The 21624-nt window shown below is 33.7% G+C and overlaps 2 protein-coding genes across 3 annotated transcripts; one reads left to right on the top strand and one right to left on the bottom strand.

Annotated features, from left to right (window-relative positions):
- The first annotated feature begins 83 nt into the window (after positions 1–83).
- Positions 84–5559, top strand: LOC114318754 (3-isopropylmalate dehydratase small subunit 1). The gene is made up of 2 exons (XM_028265709.2): positions 84–988; positions 5282–5559. The coding sequence occupies exon 1, from the start codon at positions 217–219 to the stop codon at positions 979–981; it is 765 nt and encodes a 254-aa protein (XP_028121510.2). The 5' UTR covers positions 84–216; the 3' UTR covers positions 982–988; positions 5282–5559.
- A 5153-nt stretch (positions 5560–10712) lies between these two features.
- LOC114318753 (DWNN domain, a CCHC-type zinc finger) lies at positions 10713–20524 on the bottom strand. Of its 2 annotated transcripts, none has more exons than XM_028265707.2 (15): positions 19462–20524; positions 18817–18928; positions 18440–18524; positions 18160–18326; positions 17962–18041; positions 17737–17808; positions 17470–17626; positions 17216–17364; positions 16624–16788; positions 16185–16541; positions 15900–15941; positions 15489–15756; positions 15031–15150; positions 12931–13009; positions 10713–11757 (listed from the first exon to the last, which is right to left on the bottom strand). In XM_028265707.2, the coding sequence occupies exons 1-15, from the start codon at positions 19625–19627 to the stop codon at positions 11008–11010; spliced, it is 2769 nt and encodes a 922-aa protein (XP_028121508.2). In that variant the 5' UTR covers positions 19628–20524; the 3' UTR covers positions 10713–11007. The 2 variants fall into 2 exon arrangements, with proteins under 2 accessions (XP_028121508.2, XP_028121509.2); XM_028265708.2 differs by having other exon boundaries at positions 12931–13006.
- Between the last annotated feature and the right edge of the window lie 1100 nt (positions 20525–21624).

The following is a 21624-nucleotide window of genomic DNA, read 5'->3' as shown; positions in this document are numbered from 1 at the left end:
TCAACTTGGTGTTACCCTTGACCCAACCATACCGAGAATGTACGTACGTAGTCCACATATACGACGTCGTTGCTTATGTTTCTTTTTGATTGTCTAGTCAACCGGCGGCGCAGCAGCCATTAGCTAAGCTAAACACAGTGACACAACACCAAAAACAAAAGGGGCATTTTTCACAGAGAGCAACCAAGCAAAGTGTGACCTCTTCAGCTCTCATCAATGGCGACCTCATCTTCTCTCCATACACATTTACCAAACCCTAGCTTTCTCTCTCCTCCCAAACACCCCTCTCTCTCTCATCCCTCCATCATCAAACTCACCAATCCCCAAATCTCCCATTCCAAACCCCTCATTTCCTCTCCCCTCCCTCTCTCATCACCACTTCCCCTCACCCTCCGCCGCTCCACCACCACCGCCTCCGCCTCCACCACCGCCACCTCCTTCCACGGCCTCTGCTACGTCGTCGGCGACAACATCGACACCGACCAAATCATCCCCGCCGAATACCTAACCCTAGTCCCCTCCAACCCCGATGAATACAAGAAGCTCGGTTCCTACGCCCTAATCGGACTCCCCTCCTCCTACCCGATCCGATTCATGGACCCCAACCAGTTCAAATCCAAGTACTCCATCGTCATCGCCGGCGACAACTTCGGCTGCGGATCGTCCCGCGAGCACGCTCCGGTGGCGCTGGGGGCGGCGGGAGTGGCGGCGGTGGTGGCGGAGTCCTACGCCAGGATATTCTTCAGGAACTCGGTGGCTACCGGCGAGGTGTATCCGTTGGAATCGGAGGTGAGGATTTGTGAGGAGTGTAAGACTGGGGATGTGGTGACCATTGAGCTCGGAGAGAACAAGTTGATTAATCATACGACTGGAAAGGAGTATAAGATGAAGCCAATTGGGGATGCTGGGCCGGTTATTGAGGCCGGTGGGATTTTCGCATATGCGAGGAAAGCTGGGATGATTCCATCTCAGGCTGCTTAGAATTGTGGTATAGATTCAACTCTATATGCTTTTACGAGCTCTTAAAAATAAGTTTATATATTCTTATGAATTGTTCTATATCAGAAAATTTGCTCACTGCTGATGTTTTTTTGCTTGATTTTAAGTATCTGTTGCATTTCATGTTAAACTGGAATATATATATATATATATATATATGTGGTGGTATGGAGTGTACTCATGATTGTAAATGTTTGTGCTGGCCATGAATGCAAACCCAGACATGAATGGAGGCTGCCTAGGAAATAAATCAGTGTGCTGGCCTTGATTTTTTTTTTTCCTTTAAAATTTAAGCCCATGGAAAAATAAACAATAAAAAAACTGCTACATTGTCGAAGATGATTCTTATGCGAATCAAGAGATTGGATTTGTCACCACATATGATGATTTTGAACCCCTTTTAGGTTTGCAAGAAAAAACACTTCCAAATTTGACCATGATCATATCATTTGTTATAATGACTGCCACAAAGATGGATTTCAAGGTATAATTGTGAACAGATCACATTGGGGCAGCTCCATTCTCAAAAGCTCAACAACTTCACAGCAGTAGTGCGTTGAATATTCAGTCAACAATTCTGCCTTAATAGGATTGAGCTTAGAACCTAGGGGGGCTTTCAACCTTAGAGAATCTTAATTTTTCATAAACCTTGTAATTTTTGTTATTCTTTCTAAGTTCAACTAAATCTTGCACTTAGGATATCATTGTTTTGGATTGATCAGAACTATTTTGTATGATTTCCATGTTCATTACATAATTGGAAATAAATAAATAAAAAAATTTAAAGATTTGTGCAATTATGGGTGTAAAGATTTGGCATGGCTGCAAAATGTTGGACTTGTAAATTTAAAAAATTAAGATTTTTAGCTCAATTATCTTTTAAGGAAGAATGATACTGGCCAAGGCCAAATACCTTATAATTGTTCAGAAAACCAATTTATAAAATTGTATTTATATAGCTTGAACAAAGACAGTCATTATCCTAGTGTTGATAAGTTTGTTCTTTGAGATTATATTTTTCTTTCTGTTGAATATTGATAGTTTGGGGGCATGTTTGTGCCAAAGATGGCGTATCTCAATGGATGTTGATGGAAATGTACCCTGTGGGTTTTGGCTTATGATTTTGTTGATTGATGTATAAATTAAACGATATGTTATTTATTATTTGTTTAGTTAATTTGTATTCATAGTGAACATAATTGATCATTTGCACTATATTTAATTTTCATGTATTATCGTCAAGGGTTTACCTATGAAGCACGGGTGTTTTCACGAATATTGGTACGAGTACGCCGATACGGCAAAACTTAAAAAAAAATAGGATAAGGGTACAGTTAGGGTACGTCAATCAATTTTTTATTTTTTTTAACTTATAATTTGAGATTCAATCTACAAATCAAAGTTCAATACTGAAACTAAAAGAAAAAATTATAAATTCAAAAGAGAAATCATGGTTCAACAATATCACTACCAAAGCAAAGTTTATAAGTTGTTTTAATGCCATTAAATTGGAGAAATTACAAAATAAAGTTTCATTCCAAAAGCGAACTAAACAAAATTTGAAAACTTAAAATTTTTGGGCTCCGCGCTCTACCGTATTCAGTACAAAGCGATCAAGCGAAATTGAGATGAAAAGGAGGGTGGTGGGCGTTTCGGGTCCGCTCAGCGCAAGGCAAGGAAAGCAAGTCCAAAAGGGCTAGCTAAGACAAGGTAGCTAGAGCTAAAGGCAAGCGAGGACGAAGAGAGGGAAAAGAAAGAATCCCTGCCTGCCTTGTAACTAATTGAAGAAGTGAAGAAAGCAATAGTTAGCGCAGTCGTTTTCTTCCTGACTGAGCAAAACTTGTTTCTAGCTGACCCCTTGTATGAACAACCAGTAAGTGGTAGACCGGACGAAAGGAAAGTACAAGGATTGATATCATATATATCTCCGGTGTCCCTCTTGGAGCCACGTCTAACAACATTGGATTTGCACGAATATCCCAAGACGCGTAGGCCTTTCATCCTAACAAATCCGACCCCCTCCCTTACATCCCTTTCTTCAGAGTGTCAATCCTGGTGGTCGTCGTTTTCCAGATCGAAATCCAGAAAGAGTTCCGCAACGAGCAAGCATATGATTAAAGTCGACCTCTGTCTCTGTCCATCAACCTACTTAGCATAGCACATTTTTAGCATATTTGATTAAGAGCTCTTAAGTGAGTTTGAACTATAATATAAGGAAAAGGAGAATCTGATAAGAGTCGGATTTTGTTCTATCCCCGATGTCAATTGATTAGGTTCCACTACTGGGATTCCTCCCCACTCCTAGCTAACGAAGTACATAATGGAAAGAAAAGGCATATCCTACTGCTTCAAAGTCATAAGCTGCTCCTTCTTTGGTGGCTGCTGCTGCTTCAGATCTGGAATCAGGCCCCTTACTTTATAGGGCTCGGACGTGAATATGGATGTGGCTTCTAGCTCAGCAACGACTCTGGCTTCGGATGTTAGAGCTTGCGATGGACACTTTGACAATGCAATTGTTCTTTCCAAGATGCTATGACGGGCGTACTAGGAGTTCAAAATCTTAAGAATCCGCTTTTGGGCAAGTGGGGTGGCCGACAAACTAATTCCCAAAGGATCTGGATCTGGCTTCCCCTCGGATGTGCATGGACCCTGAGATGCTAGCCGCAGGTCAAGATGGGGCACCTCCGATATGTGGTATTAATTCTAGAGTTGGAAACGCTGCCCCAAGCAGCGAATGACCTTAGATGCAATAGTGTTTAACATCTTTTAGCTAAGCAAAGAGTTTGGAATCGTCCAACGAGAGATGAAAACACCTACACATAGAAAGAAAATAATAAAATATAAGGGGCATCCCTTTCTGGGGACGAAAGCGCACTTGATGTTTCAAGAGTCTCAGTCGAAGTCCTTCTCCCTATTACCCGCCGGGTAAATAATATGTCAGCAGAAGTTGGAATTCCTCAGGTGCCAGTTTTAGCTTAGGTGGTTCTGAAGGCCCTTGAATAATACATCTTTCATCCATGGCATCAAGTAAAGGATTTGTAGTTTTAAGTAAATCAGAACTCTCTAATAAATTAAACGTATCTCCACCAATGTCCCATAACTTGGTGTACCCTCAATGTATCCATCCTGTACCCATGAAGTATCCATGGAGTACCCAACTACCAAAGAATGTATAAGAAGTATCCAGTACATATTTCGAGTATCCAGTACGTATTCAACCCTATCAGTACGAGTACCAGTACCCGGTAAATATCCGGTACGAGTATGGAAACATTTTTGAAGTACCCATGTTTTATTTTACTGATCTAAGAAAGTTAGATTCATAATTCATGAAATGCAGTCAAATCCTTGGACTTGTCCTTGGATGGTATTGAGGTGTAAGAAACATTAAAGGGCAAGTGTATGTTCTTTTCAGAATGTTATATGATGCTTTTTGAAGCTATTCTGGATCGATAGTGTCCACGTTATGCTGCAAACTTGGGTAATTTTCTTTGTCCTTGAAGATCCCAAGGCTAGAAAAAAAACTAGTAGTTAGTGACTTCTATTCCTTTCTAGGGGCTGCAAGTTTGGGGCTAATTAAATAAGGGATGAGGGCTAATTGGTTTGTTTGGAGGATGAGATTTTTGCTATTACATTTGGTGTGTAATAATTATGTTGAGAGTGAGCTTCCTTTGTTATAAAAAAGAAAATTTCTGCTTTAGAATTTACGTATAGGAAAAGGTGGATTTTAACTGTGATAGTAGTGGAATTGTACCCATTTATGAATTCTGGCTTACTTTACTCTGGCATAACAGATGATTTAAATTATCTATTTTACTGCTTTGACATTGCGTGGCAATTTGCCATTAAATTTAGAATTTGATATATTATGAGCAAGTGAGTGAACTAATTTACTAGGAGTCGTCTTCATACTTGTGGTGAATTTATTTACAAAGGCACCAAGCATGAGTGTGGTCAGAAAATTAGGAAAACAACTAGCATGTTAGTTCTTTAGAGATTTGATTTAAGAGGTTTCATGTGTGCATCAAGGCTTTTAGATATGTCATATCAGGTTCAACAAGTTTAGGCGATGATAAAATCTGTGGGAAATTTTAATGGAGGTTCGGTCTTGACCAAACTCTGCCTCAAGAGTATATTAACTTGAATCTATTTTATGAGATAAGTTTGTGCCTGCTTATGAGAATGGGATTTTTACACAAGCGCTCTGTATGTTTTCAAGTTTTTTGAATATTGGATTGTATTTACACATTTGATTGATTTATTTAATGGGTTTTGTTTGCAGGGCTTATTTACTTTGTGGCACCTTTGGCAGGGCTAGCTTTGTAGAAAATTGAACGTTCGCTCGCGCGACTGTTCTACCAGATGTTTGAATTGATGAACTTTTATGTTTTTTAATGTTATAAATAAGAGTGTAGTTCTCATGGCTTTGCTCATGTACCAAAATGCAAGCTGTTTCTGGATGGCACTAGTCTTTTTATTTTTAATATGTCTAGCTTATTGTGTTATTTCAAATTCCACAGCTGCTTCTATCTATTAGAAGAAGAGATTTTACAAACCTAATTCATATGGTTTTTGCTGTTTATTATTGTAGAAGAGATGTTAAAAACTTAAAAGGGGAAATATCATTTTGCTTCTTAAATTATTGGGCGAAAATTAATTTGGCACTCTGACTTCACATTATTTTAATTTGGCCCTTAATTTTTTTTAAATTTGATCAATTTATTCTCTTCCATTGGCTTCTATTTACAATCAAACTGAAGTTGTTAATATGGTACTAATTTCATTTAGAATTTCGTTTCTCTCAAACTATATTTAAAAATCAATCAAATCTCCAAATATGAAAAAAAAATTAATTAAAATATTTAATAAATAATTTTTTTTATCTCAATAATGAAAATAATTTAATTTTAAATAGGGCAAATTAAACTAATAGTTTCTACAGTTTGGGATTCATGTCACTTTGGTCTTTAACTTTTTAATTGTGACACATTTGACCTTACATTTTGAATCTTGTTCCAAATAAGGACAATTAAAGATAATATTGCTTAATTTCAATGGCAAAATTGTCAATTTGATAAAATATCAACTAATTTGACAAAAATAAATGTCAATGAAATATTTTTTAATTTTAAAAAATTATTTCCACAATAAAATTGTATAAAATTGATAATTTTTTTGGACATTTATTTATTTTTATCAAATTAATTTTTATTATATGTTTGGATGATGATCATGTAATGGGTGGTTGTTAAGATCTTAATGTGTAATCAATATATTTAATATATAAAATGTTTTTAATTTTGGATTTTTTAATTTAATGGATTGGTTTAATAACGATATCAAAATTGTTGTTATATTTGACTTTTGAAAAAATAGAAATTAATTTAATGAAAATAAAAACAACCACTCATTACTGATCATCATTCAAACACATAATAAAAATTAATTTGGTAAAATAAAAAAAAAATGTCTAAAAGATTTATCAATTTTACATAATTTTATTTTTAGTGGGTAGAAATAATTTTTTAAAATTCAAAAATATTTTTTTGACATTTATTTTTGTCAAATTAATTTATATTTTATCAAATTAACGATTTTGCCCTTGAAATTAAGCAATGATATCTTCAATTGTCCTTATTTGGAACAAGATTCAAAATTCATGGTTAAATATGTCACAACTGAAAAGTGAGGGACCAAAGTGACACAAGTCCCAAACTATAGGGACCGTTAGTGTAATTTTCCCTTTTAAATAATATATTTTGCAAAAAAATAAAAAATATACATAAAAAATCTCATTTAGAATTATCTAGGGTCCTTCGTGGAAAAATAAATTGAGTAAAAAATTTCTTACTACTCTATGTGTGTGCCTGTGTAATTGTAACTAATTTATTTTTCAAATTAATTTCCATAGAATTAATCAATTAATAATAATTTTAAAATTCAATTACTGCCTAAAGAATACTCAACTGGACTAATACCCAAATTTTTTATTTAAAATTTAAAATTTTCATTTTTGAGATGAAAAATTATCGTTTGATTCCAATTTGTTGAAATTCAATTTTTTGAAAATTTTAGAAAATTGAGTTTTTTTGTTTTTAATATATTTTTTTATTTTTAGTGAATTTTTAAAATATTTTAGGCAAGTTTTTTGTTTTTTAGATGCATTTAACCTAGATGTACCTAAAAAGTAAAATATTTGTAAAAAAATATTTTAAAAAATTAATAAATACGTAAGAATACGAAAATGTACTGAATTTTTATCCACTCTTAGACGATTGTTCAGACAACCGGCGTCACCCTTAGTAACTGTAGCTGTCACCTTGTCTACCGGTGTGTTAACTGACATTCGCCCGGATAACCAGCATCCTACCAAATGATCGATTGGATGACCAGCATGCATAAATTCGAGTAATTCGGATGGACCCAAATTGGATGGACCCAAATTTGATGAACGTAATCAAAGGCGGAGGCACACAAGGGCCAGGGGGTCACGTGCCCTCCTGGGTTTTTAAAAATTTTTTTTTCAAACATAAAAAAAAAAATGTTAAATAAAAAAGTTTATAAAAACATTATGTAAAGTGAAATGTCAATGACATTTTTAAAATTATGAAAACAATAATGGTTATTTTAATTGAAAGTAAAGAGATTATGATTAGTTATATTATTATTTATGAAAATTTCAATATAATGGTGATATCTATCATTATTGACATGCAAACATAATTAACCTCAATGAAGATATATGAAATTTATTGAATTGTTAGGTACATTTGACATGTAGAGTTTGTCCTCCATATGTTTCTTTCCATTCATAACTAAAATGATCACTATATAAATTATAATCAAGCAACACATCTTCAATTATAAAAAAATTACAATCGATCAGAACTAATATCAAAATGAGTCATAACTAACTATTACTTGACATATAGTCATAACTAAAATGACAGCCACAAGAAGTTATAACTAAATTATATCTAACACTATAATGTGTCATAACTAAAGACCACGAAGATCATAATTGTGACATATGATAGACATTTTTTTTATGGTATGTTTTATAAAATTTCTATACTAAAATATATTATTTCTATCTCAACTTATCTTCTTTTTTAATTTTTAAATCTACCTATAAATAGTTACTCCCCAATATTTATATAAAATTTAATCTCAAATCCTTCAATTTAAAATTCACATTTATCCAAATGAACTCTTAATATTTAAGTTTAATAATATCTCATTGTTGTTTATTATAAATAAAAGAAAAAAATTTTGCTTGGTTAGAGTTTTCCAAAAATATTTTTTAGAAAATTCTACTTTCTTGTTTTCCATATTTTTTTATTTTTACTGATTTTTTTTAATATTTTAAACAATTTTTTTAATTTTTACACATACCTAACATAAATATACCTAAAAAGTAAAAAAATTGTGAAAAAAACTTTTTAAAAATTCACTAAATACCAAAAATATAAAAAAAAAATTATGAGAATTCTGTACATTATTTGTATTTTTATGTATTTATTAATTTTTTAAAATATTTTTTCACAAATTTTTTACTTTTTAAATATATCTAAGTAAAGTGCATCTAAAAAAATAAAAACAAATGTTTAAAATTTAAAAAATATTCACTAAAAACAAAAAAAACATAAAAACCCAAAAACTCAATTTTCAAAAAACTTAATCCAAAAAATTCAAACCAAACACACTGATATTATCATTAATTCGTGCCCCCTCTCCATTAAATTCATGGATACGCCACGGATTGTAATAATGCTCTTGTTCTTTAAATTATGCATTCTTTATTTCAGGTGATCACTTTTTCAATTACTTTCTCTAACAATACCCCTTATACTTTATTTAAATATTGTTTTATTATTCTTTTTTAATTAAACCTATTTTTTAGAAATTGATGTTCGAGTTGGATTAGGGAGTAAACAGAAAAAGGAGAGAAAAAATAATATTATATGTTTAGGAAATGAACAGTGACTCATTGTAGCGTTTGTTAAATTAGGGAACTTTTTAGGGAGTTTGTCAGGAATGATTTTTAGGGTTTTTACTGTTTAAAATAATTAAAAATTAACAAAAGAATATATGTTGGAGATGTTTAAATATGAAATAGGATGAGTCTAGGAAACAAGAAAATTAATCAGAAATAATGCCATAAAGTTCATATCTATGATGCATATTTAAAGTTATTACTGTAGGAGAATGGCTTCCATCCATATCATTATCCTTTATATTCCTTTATACTCAATTTGTGAGTTTCTATTCCGAACCCACCCTGCTGATCTAAATAATTCCTCGTAGGTTTAGCAATAAAGATAAACTTTATTAAAAAATCAATTTCATCAAACATTAGCAGACTAATGAACAAATTATATTTTATTTTAAAAAAATAGATGACAGCTATGCATTTAAATTTAAATAATTCATTTTATAAAACAAAATGTAATTTGTTTATTTATTCATTGCTATCCAATAAAGATAGTTTTTTACAAAAAGGATCTTCATTGTAAAATTTACAAGATAAATGAATTATTGTAGGCCCAAACTAAGACCCATCTATCTATACTATATATTAAGCAAAAGGGGGTTTTTAACCCCCAAGATTTGTGGGAGTTCTAATATCCCAATCTTAATTTTTTAATTTTTTGATTTTAAAAAAAAATCACAGTATTTATTAATTTCTCTCAATCCCCATGCCTTTTGGGAGATTTGGTCAAAACCCCCTCTTAATTAAACTTTAATGCATTAAAGACCAACATAAACAAAATTCCTTAAAAATTTCAACACATCTGTCTATCTATATTATGTTATCTATATCTATATCTATCTATCTATATCTATACTATATATTAAGCAAAAGGGGGTTTTTAACTCCCAAGGCCTGTGAGAGTTTCAATATTCCAATTTGAATTTTTTAAATTTTTTATTAAAAAAAAAAACTCAGCATTTATTGATTTGGTTAAAATCTCCTGATCAGCTTTTATTAACTGTTTTCAATTCACATGTCTTCTCACATGCCTGCATTTATTGATACAATCCCCTGATTAGCATTTAAAATTCCTTCATACAAATAATTATATATACAATCCGTGTATAATTACTGCAGTACTCTTTTCAACTTCTCTCATACACTATAGTTAGTGATAAAATTGTTTTATTATTTTTATAAAAAATCTTAAAAAACATAATTTATATATTAAAAAAAATTTAAAATAAATATAAATATCTATAATTATCCCGTGCATAACACGGGTAACGGGCTAGTAAAATAAAATATAAAAGGGTATGAAAAATAATGACATCTAGGTGCCACTCCCTTATTGCAGAGTCCCACCTTAAGTGAATTTTTTTGACCATTGATGTATGAAATAAGTAAATCCCACATAACTAGTCCAATCTCTTGCATTTATACTGCTATCAAATGTCGCCTACAAGTAACAATATAATTTTCTGTAAATTAAAATTAGTTATAAACAAGAAAATTCACAATAGCAGGCAAAGAAAATATCAATAAAGGTTAAAAAACACACAACAAATTACTCCTAATAAAACAAAACAAAACAAAACAACAAAAACCAAATACTCACACAATTGATAAGTTGTTAAAATTTTAAGTAATTTAAGATCTTTTGTAACAAAGTTGAGAAAATAAAAATAAAAAAAGCAAATAAAGATTTGAATAAATGACGAAAAGAGAACAAATCCGATAAAAAGCAAAATGTATATTTTATTATAACATAGTAAAAAGCAAATACAGAGAGAGCTAATCTCATGGATTTTTTTGCATGACATCTATAAAGCAGTACTCTCTCTCCCCCATCAATTACACCAATTGGGCCTTCCATATACATCACTCGCAAGAGAGAGAGAGAGAGAGAGAGAGAGAGTGTGTGTGTGTTGTGTTTCTATCCCCTCTCTCTCATATGGACAGTTGGCTGGTGGAGCAGAGCTTTGACTTCCAGTCAGAGAGTAAAACGCCGCCACTTGTTTCAACTACCGACGTCACCTGTGCTTGCTGTAACCACCGCGTTCCCTCTCATCTCTTCCCCGTTCGCGTTTCCCTCCTCCTCCTCCTCCTCTCGAATGCCTCCCCTCCTCCTCCCACTCCGCCGCCGCAACCACCGCCGGCGGCGACTCATACCTCGACGGCCTCCTCTTAAAATGCCGATCGTCATCGCTCGACTCATAATCTACACCTGCCACCGCCGCAGAAGCAGAAGCAGAAGCAGAAGCAGCAGCACTCTTCCTCGACACCGATACCGCCTTCAGCGACGATGACGAAGTCTTGTAATCTTCATGGTATCCATTCGCAGAGGACCTGTGGCTGTGTTGAGCTGCCGATGACGCAGAGCCACCAGCCGCCGCATCGGAGGAAGACAGCTTTCGCTTCTTAGATGTCGCCGGTGGTTCTTCGGCCGGGAAGCTGATGCGAGAGAAGACGCTTGGCTTCTGCTTCCGATCGGTAGTTGTGGACTTGGATTGTGGTAATGGTGGTGGTGGTTCTAGTGTAGCTGATGATGATCTGGCGGCTGAGGAGGACTCTGAACGGTGGTGGTGGCTGCTATGAGAGTGGTGGTGGTCATCGCGATCACGATCGCGGTGGTCGTAGTCATAGTCGTAGTCTGACTTCCTCTTGGAAGAAGGGCGTGGAAGTTCAGGGTCACGGTCACGGACAGGGCGTTCCGGCACTGACCTCTCAGATCGTTGGCGGTGGCTATGGTGCTCACCACTTGACGGTTGGGGAACCGACTTCTGCCGAATCAACATTTACCAATTATTATTGGATAGAGACAAATATTGAATCATTCAAACCAAAAATTTCAAATTAAAAGAGAAATTAAACAAATTTATTCCCATCATGCCCAGAAAATCAATATCAATAAGTATCTAAATAATAACATTTTTTTTTTTTCAAAAAAATATTCTATTACCATCGTGACAAATTATAAATGCAGAGAAATTAACGGCAGCTTTACTTTTGTTTATTCTTTATTTTTTTTTTCACGTTTTTGAGATTTTAATTTTTTTGATATTTTTTCAAATCAGTTCTTTCCTTCTTTCTTTCTTTCTTTCTTTAATAAAAAAAATATTAATTATAAAAGGCAGAAAGGGTGATTTGAGAAAATTTGTGTTCCACCGCCAATTTCTCCTCTCAATTTTTTCAATTGTGCAAAACAATGGGTCCAAGGCCAATACCAATATTTTCAATGGAAATCAATATTTATTTTTTATTTTTTAAACTCCAAAATTGTCCAAAAACCACCATGTACAACCAACGGCCACCAAATTGAAACAGCTCCTCCATTCAGTAATGAAAGAAAAAATATATATAAATATTACATGAAATTAGATCACTTTCTCACTCTAAATTTCAGTGAAAAAGAAAATTATTCATATTGTTTTGAAAAGGAAAACATTATATTAAAGGCTGAATAGATGATAAAAAAATGTAAAGCCCATTTCATTGCTGATAGTTTCGGAAAATGAATGTAAAAGTGACATTACTTGAAAATAAGTCAACATTGGAGTACATTAAAAAGATTCAGAATTTCATTTATTTTCCTATAATATTTATATATATATATATATATATATATATTGCAATTAGATGGAGCATCAAGGCAGAAAATAGATAAAAATAAATAGATTAAAAAAAAGAAGAAAATATGACTTCAAATTTAACTAAAATTATTTTTTGGTTGCTTAATTTAAACAGCAGCATCAAAAACAAGATTTCAATTTTTTGTAAGAAACAAATCCTGTAGAAGAGAAATTCTATGCATTTCCCTTGCTGGGTGCCCCATTATCTTTTCCGGCCAAATTGGTGTTCTACCAAATTGTTGATCGGAACCCACCACCAAGAGTACCTGCTGCAGTACATACAGATAATGAAAAATAAATAAATTTAGACAACAAAAAACATACAGATTTTGATTTCAACGAAGAAACATCGCCACTGCTGCTCACTTCTCTACTGAATTCCCGATCTTTAGATAACTCCCTGCTGCAAGAGGAAGAAGTTGAACACGTCAATCAAATAAAATACTAAATGGGTAATTCAGCTTGAATACACAATACAGGTCAAATGATCATACATCATAACAATTATTAAACCATAAAAGCTTCAAATGATTCATAAACACACAACTTGGTTAAAGACTTCCAATACAAACTAAAAACTTTTGGAGTATACCATCAGCCGCAAAGAGCAAATGGATTTGGTAATCATGAACAAGCATAGAGAATAAAATTCACAAACAGAACTATGTAGACCACCATCTAAGATTTTAAAAAATAAATAAACAAATAAGAGAAATTTTTTTTTAACAAAATAGTCATGGATTCAGCCACAACCATCCAGAATTCCACTTCCAACTCAACAGGACACCAAAATACCAGTTTGAAGTAACAAGGCTCTGGCAAAAGAAAAGAACAACCATGGAACGGTCAAAAGAACCAGTAAAAACCACACGCATGCACATACACATACACGCGATATGACTAAGGACCAGAACTACAAATATTCAGAGGAATGGTCAAAACGAAAGAGGGATATTACTAAGCACCACCACAACTACTACTTTTTTGGGATGGCAATGCTTGTCAAATAAATTAGCAGAAGTAATATACATACTATAAAAAGCATTTTATGAGAAACTGAGGGTGTGTTTGATTGGACGGACTGGAAAATGGGGGATTAGAATCCATCGGACTTGAGTCCTGGGACTGTGAATCCCCCGGACTATTTGGTCGGATTGGATATGTATCCTGTGTTTGTTTTTTCATGGGATTAGATGTCTGGATAGGACTATTTTCAGTGAATCCAACGTTTGGTTGGACGGACTGGATAGGATAAATGAACAAAAGACTATTTTACCCTTTTTCAATTGTTTACTAAGTAATAGCAATAGTAAACATATCTTTAATATTTTAATTATTTTTAGTAAAACATTAAATATACTAATTGTTAAATTTTGTTTAAAGATATTTAAACATACTAATATTGATAAAAAATTGACTGGTATAGACTATTTTATTTAAACAAATAAAAATTTATTGTTGAAATTAAACATACTAATGGTTAAATGTTTAAATTTTTATTTAAACAATTAACATTGAAATTATTTTGATGTACAGATTGTGTTTAAACAATTAACAATTAACAATTAAATAAATGTTGATGTACAGATTATGTTTAAACAATTAACAAATGTTGATATAATTAACAATTAACAAATGTAGATGTAATCAAATGTTAACGTATTAAAACATAATTTAATAGATGTTAAATAAATATACATGTTGATGTACAGATGTTGAAATAATTTAATAAACATGTTGATGTACAAATATTTAAATGTTTAAATAAAACATAATTTAAATAAATGAAATTATTTATTGTTGAAATTAAACATCTAATTGTTTAAATAAAACATCTATTAAAACATCTATTAAATTTAAATAATGAAATTAAATAAAACATAAACAAAATTTTAAAATAAAACATCAATAAAATATCTATAAAAAATTATTTTAAAAAATTAAATAAATAAAACATTAATAAAAAGTTAAATAAAATTATTTTATTTTTAAATTGAGACATTTAAATTTTATTAAATTTTATTAAATATAATACATAATTAAATAGTAGAGGGTCAAAATTGTCATTTTCGCATCTAATCCAAACAGTGATTAGTCCCCCCAAAACAATCCCACCCCCTCCCCCAGGGCAGGATAGTCCCCCATATGGGGGACATGGAGTCCGGCCGGACATGGAGTCCGCCAGACTAAAAAAAAATCAAACGACGGATAAGGAGCACTAATTGGATTGTAATCCAAATAGTGGATAGTCCCCCCCTCCAATCCCACGAATCAAACACGCCCTGAGTGTCTTAAGTTTTTAAGAAAACTTAAACAACTGAGATAATGAAACATGGCATACCACAACAAAATACTATTATACAATTGATTCAGACAGTGCACCGCTAGCCTCAGGGACAATAGAATCACCAGAGAGTTAGTTACCTTTCACCCCTTCTCTCCATTTCATGCTTCCTCCTTAGATCAGCTTTCCGAGCTTCAAATTCCTCTCTGCTCATGATGGGGGGTCCAGGATTGAAGCCCATCCCAAAATCCGCAAGATCCCTATGATCAGTAGAAATTTACAATCCAATTAATAACATGAACAACAAACACAGCACAATGCCCTACCAGATACTAAAAGCAAACAGCAAAACAAATCCAACTTAGCAATTTACTAAGACCCAAATGCAATGGGCATCACAAGGCACAAACCTCGCACACATGTGACCCTTACACAAGACTTGTCTCTCTACACACATCACATGGCATACCACCTCAAACAACACACAAGCACTTCACCCTCCCTCAACCAAAATACATATCCTTTCCAACTTTTACTCTCTTTTTCAAAATTCTATATACACTACAGGAATATATGAGAGTACAAACATGAAGCATACCTTTGAGGTGGGATTGGAGGCATCATATGGTAACCTTGTGCTCCAAATGGGTCCTGAGGTAGTACACCAAATGGAACGTCTAAAGGACCGAGCCCATAACCCATAAAGGGTAGGGAACCACCAAATGGGGCTCCACCATACGGAGCTCCATATCCTTCCATGCCAGGTTGCATGCCAGTCCAATACGGATTATAAGCAGCAGGGCCCATAGGCATCATATAGTTCTCAGCAGCAAGGTCTTGAGACATTTTCCACTGCATCTCCGCAGCTGAAGTGTGAAACAGAATGATGTCAGCATCACGAAGGCTAAGAAAGTTAATTAACTGAGACAGATATATTATATTCCCCAAATCCCAACAAACTAACTCTGGGAGATGTCTCAAGGGATATACAACAAAACAGCAAACATACCATTCAAAGGCAACCGGGGTTTCTTCTTTTTCTTCTTCTTTCCTGACAAAGTAAAAAATTAATTCTTGTAACAAAAACGATGACATACTCCAATGTATAAGGACCAACTTGTTTCTCTCCATAATGACATACTCCAATGAGTCTACCCCTCGCACAACAATAGGTAAAACCAACAAAGCTAAAAGTGGACAAAAAATTTAAGCAGCACAAAACTCATTAATGAACTGGTCCCAAGCAACATCAGGCATAGAAAAACACGAGTACCCTAAACATTAGAGACATTACCTGCCTCACCAGAAACTAGCTTCTGTTGCACTTCTTCATCAGCCAGCAGAGCACTACCCTGTGATGCAGGTTCCTTCATACTCATGGAATCGTGTGTAGCTTCAGAGGCATTTGGAACTTTTCCTGTCCTCCCCTTCTCCAAGGTCTTCTGAGGAGCACTGAGAATAGTTCCCTGATCTGCAGCATCTCTTACCTTTGAAATCTCTTCATTTTGAGGTGGTGGTAATTGTTCCCCCTTTGACACTGCAGAATGTGTATATTGAGGTGGTGGTAATTGCTCCCCCTTTGATGCTGCAGACTGTGTAGGGGATGGAACCTTAGGCTCCATCTTAGGCTGGGGAATCTTAGACTCCATATCTGAAAGAGAAAATAAGTAAAATAGAATCAGAAACAATGGTTGTGACTCGAAGCAAAATAGAAACATCAATAATGTACAAACCTTGGGCTTGGAAAGCACTTCCACCATTTTCTGCACTGCTATTATTAGACTCTAATATTCTATTGATTGTATCTCGAAGTGTCTTGTTGGGCAAAAGATCATCTGCTAGTATGTTTGTGGCCCCACAGACACACATTGACTTAGATATGATGTGGTCTCTTATACCTGAAAGTAAATTCGTTTAATTGGATATAGAAAATCTACAGAAAAGCAAACATTTTAAGGGTTGGTTTGGGGTGTTCTAAAAAAGTGCACTTTTTGACTTATTGGTTTATATGGGTTGGGTTTGGGTTGGGTTTGATGTGTTAGAGAGGTGATGTGATTTAAATAAGATGATGTGACTTAAATAGGATAGTGACTTTTTGTATTATTTAGTTTATGCCAAACCAACCCTAAATTTGAGCAAATAAACATACATAGTCACAAAATATCCATAACTTCACCACAAACACAGAAAAGAAAACAACATTTATATTTGCACATCGAACTTCCAAAAATACAAGAAGCAATGTAAAAATGACATTCACAATTTTTTTAAAAAAACTTGGAGCATACGTGTAACGCACATGGAAAATATAACATGAAATCTTACATTTATCACAAAAGCTTTTAAAACAGCACTTGCTAGTCAGCACTGCATCTTTCATAACATCTTTACACAAAGGACAGTGAAGTTCAGGTGGAAGATCACCAACAGAACGAGTTGAAGGCAATCCTTCAATTTCTCTTTCAAAAGCAGCCCTGTACAATATACAACGAATGAACCAATAAATTTCCTTGCATACAAGAGAGTCTTCAAATAGTACAAAAAATAAGATTCCTAGAAAAAGAAAGAGTCCAGCTTACTCGTTCGGCTTTAAAACAGCTACAGCACCACTCGGTAGTGCATAAGAGCCATCTGGAGTTGCCATTAGCATAGACTTCGGAATACCCGTAGGAGGTTTCACTCTTTTGATGTCAAAATTCGGATCACCATTAGTAGGACAGTGTTGAATAAAGTGCCCTGAACAAAACGTTTAAACACTAATATATTTTCAAGCAATACATCCACCAGGCTTCATTTTTTTTTTCTTTTTTTTAAGTTTAAACAAAACACCAAAAACTTGCACATACCAGGCACTTTACATCTGTGACATATGTAACCCTGTGGAGGGTTTTTCCGCTCCAACCCACCTCCTCCCCGACCTGAACAAATAGAATATAAATTTTAGTTATACACCAAAAGCATAAAAATTTACATGATCCACAGTGATGAAAAAGAAACCATTGCAAATAAAGACAACAGAGAAAGTGGACAAATCTACTAAGCAACACAATGTCAAGGTATAAGATAATTACCAAAACCACGACCACCCATCATTCTTCCACCCATACCCCGCCCGAAACCTCTACCAGGGCCAAAGCCATCAGAAGTTTGACTGCAAAACCAACAGAATGAGACTAGATAAGATTCTATGAAATATCATACCCACATCAACACAACTAGAAAACCAACCATCCCATATCAGATAAAAAAACAACAGGACAGCATCTCACCGCTGCCAATCCAGCGCTGGAGTATCGATTAAAGCCTTGATCTTGCTGTCCTCGTCAGCTTTGCTAGAAGGGGGAGCATCCTGAATTGGATTGCTAGCCTGAACTGGTAAAACCTCAGGAATTGCATACAAATCATTTCCAAATTCATCCCATTCTGAATCTTCAGGCTACAAAGGCCAAAATTAGGTCAGGTCATTATGCCAAGGACTAGAATAGACGTTCAAAACCATATGACAAATCCATTCTTTCAACAGAAAAGAACAAACAAGTTAAAGCTTACATATTTTGTGACAGATGAATCAGCTCCTAGGAAACTATTGTTTAGTGGTTGAGCATCGTCAGACTTATTAATTTCCAACTTTGGCCTGCAGATCAATACATAGATTGCACTCAACCAAACTCTCAGAATTTGCCACCATAATAAAGGGCCATAAAACATTAAAAAAAGCTTTTACAAGCTCAAAGCACCACCAAATGGTCTATGAATGAAAAAAGAGACGAGTACAGCCATAACAGCAGGCTCAGGCAAACCTTGCAAAGCTAGCTACAGACACATAACTAATATTTAACCAATTTAACCCCCCCCCCCCCCCCCCAAAAAAAAAAAAAAACTGAAATACAACTAGTGGCCAAAAGATTTAGGGATCAAGATAGTACTCGTCTTGTTCAATAACTGGTTCGGTAACTATGTTCATGCGAGGGCGTCCAGGAACTCGACGAATTAAAACAGATGTATTTTTGGGAATCAACATTGCCTCATCAAGATACTCTGAAATTGAAAAACAGAGAAAACAGTCTATAAGATCTATCCACATAACCAAGCATACAACTGAATAAAATTAAATCACCCAATCCATCCATTCTTTAAAAACAAATCCGCTAAAATATTCAAAAACCCCATTAGACCAATTATCAGTAACACACCCATCAATATAACCGTACAGTGTACACTCAAAGGTGCCAACTCAACCCTCAGGCCCCAAATATGCAAACTTAATTTTTCCCTAAAAAGGGCTAGTTTGCTTAGAATTTGAATTTGAACAGAAAGTTCTTCCTAAATACAAAATTCATCACTCATCATGGTTCCCTCCTCTCGTCATAATTCATTCTACGGATATGTTAGGGCGCATTTTGCTCATTTAACACCCGTAAATTTTTCATAAAACAGAATGTTCATGAGCATGTCCCATACCAAACTAACCAATCAAAGAGCATATTTTTAATCCATATAAAACAAAACATGAATTGCATTCAAAATTATTTGTAGAAGTTTTGAAAACAGAATCAACTAATCAAACCAACCTTCGTTAGTCTGCGCGTTGGTGACAACGAGGTCAAAATCGGTACCCCTGCCCAAATGCTTGGATTCAAATATTTTTTCTTTCAAATTCGCAACTGATATGAAATGACCGTCGATTGGAATTGAATCATAATCTTTTGCACTTTTAAATTTATAATACACAGCCATATTTTTTTAAAGAAATTTCTTCCCCTCTTTGCTCTAAAAATAAAGAGAAATCAACAACAAACACAAAGCCCTAAAAATTGAAAGGCCGTTAATAAAAATAAAGGCCTGATATTGAACTCAAACAACAGTACAAGAAAAAGAAGCTTTTGTTTTTTTCTTTTCTTTTCTTTTTTCTTTTCTTCTAGCTCTTCAATAACTCAAAAAATATCAAACCAACGCGTAGACTCCTGCAAATCGCAATATCTTCAAAGGAGAATCCTTCAAATTACAATCTATGCCTCCGATGAGAAAACAAATCGTTGAAGAGACTGTATGTACGCCACCGATCGTCGAGAAATCGATCAGATCTGGCAGATGAGAGCGACGATCGAATAAGCCCCTTCCTTCAGATGCCGAACCACAGCGAACAACCGGTTCTTCTGATGGACGCTGAATCTGACAAATCCGCACCGCCTTGAAGCTTTGCAAACGAATTCAACCCCGACGAGCGAGAACCACCGATTCTTCAGATCGATCCACCTCCTTCCGCGAAATCTCGAATCAATCCGCTGATTCTCCAACACGAGAGTGTGGGTGACAATCTACAATCGAGATTTGATGAAAGAGACTTGATAATTCATCGAATAATTTCAATATTCAAATACTAGAATCCGAAGAAGCGAGTGTATCAAAACTAGGGTTAGGGTTTCGAAACTCTCATAGAGATAGAGATAGATCGAGAAAGGTGCGAAGCCGATGAGTAGTGCTTCGGTTTTGATTTTAGGAATAGTGGGAAGCATACATATTATTTTATTATCGAATTCGGTACCAATATTTGGAGAAGTTACTTGGCGTTCACACAAAAACAATTAATTAATTAAAAATAATAATAGGTGATTTTTCGACTTGGGTTAGGTTTCTCAGTTCTTGCGAGATGCTTTGAGAAGTCCTTTTTTTGATTTTTTTTTACTGAATTTTTTTTTTAAATTCAATGAATCGGAAAATTATAATTTTAAAAAAAAAATTAAAAAAGATTAAAAAAAAAATTGCTTATTTTGATTTTTTCAATTTGTTTTTGAAATTTTTTTAAAAAATATATATAAACTTTTTAAATTCGTTTCGACAAGCCAGACTAGAAAAGTAAAATATTTTGACATAATTTTGAAGAAAAAAAAAATCAAGAAAATGTGTCTTTTTTTTCTTTTTTTTTTTTGTTTTGCCGATAATTTGAGAGGCTCGTGAAACCCACCACAATTCCATTTTGATAATCCGAATAATTCACTTTTTAAAACTCGTTGAATAAAATATTCATGCAAACAACACGATGATCGGATGTAAATAACTATATGTTTTAATCAAATTTGTATTACAAAAAAATAAATGATTATTCTTAAAATTATATTTGTTGTTTATTTTCTTAAAACAAATATGATTCGAATATATAGTTACCAAAGTCTAATCGTCTTAATTTTTTTCATGACTATTCTACTCAACGAGTCAAAAAAATAAACAGTTCAAATCACCGAAGTCGGTTCTAAAATGACCTTACTAAGGCCCCTTTTGGGAAGTGGGTTATAATCCACTTCGTAAATTATAACCTACTTCCTCTCTCACAAAAAATAAGTAGCTTTTAACTAAAAAATTGATTTTAACCATTTTTCCAAAATAGTCCTAAGTCTAAACGCTCTTGCCAAACACTTTCAACTTTAATCTTAATTTAGTTTGTTTTTTTTTTTTTTTTTTTTGGACAAAATTTTCATTCAGGGAGACTTTTCAAAAATTATTACACATTAGCAAAATAAATTATAATTATAATTATTAATATTTATCATTTTTTTAAATAAATTTTCTACATACCACTAACAGATAATTTCCTTTTGTTTTTTTGAAAATGTTTGAGACACTTAATTTATCATTCTTAAAAATCACCCTTAATAATCTGTTTGATAAGTGTCAAATTTTGATTTATCAAATATTCCATTATATGAGGTCTAATTTCAATACCACATCATTGGAAG

Source organism: Camellia sinensis, chromosome 13, assembly GCF_055761805.1.
Source record: "Camellia sinensis isolate YWXY chromosome 13, ASM5576180v1, whole genome shotgun sequence".
In the NCBI taxonomy this organism is placed as follows: domain Eukaryota; kingdom Viridiplantae; phylum Streptophyta; class Magnoliopsida; order Ericales; family Theaceae; genus Camellia; species Camellia sinensis.
The sequence above is the reverse complement of the archived record's forward strand: the minus strand, read 5'-3'. Positions and strand labels throughout refer to the sequence as shown.

What these genes read in the sequence shown, in the direction of transcription:
- LOC114318753 (XM_028265707.2), bottom strand. Translation starts at nt 19,627, where the DNA reads ATGGCTGTGTATTATAAATTTAAAAGTGCAAAAGATTATGATTCAATT. An exon ending in CAACGCGCAGACTAACGAAG is followed by an intron (nt 18,929 to 19,461) that starts GTTGGTTTGATT and finishes TTTCAATTTCAG; the next exon opens with AGTATCTTGATGAGGCAATG. An exon ending in ATGGAGAGAAGGGGTGAAAG is followed by an intron (nt 13,010 to 15,030) that starts GTAACTAACTCT and finishes TTCCTCTTGCAG; the next exon opens with CAGGGAGTTATCTAAAGATC.
- LOC114318754 (XM_028265709.2), top strand. Translation starts at nt 217, where the DNA reads ATGGCGACCTCATCTTCTCTCCATACACATTTACCAAACCCTAGCTTT.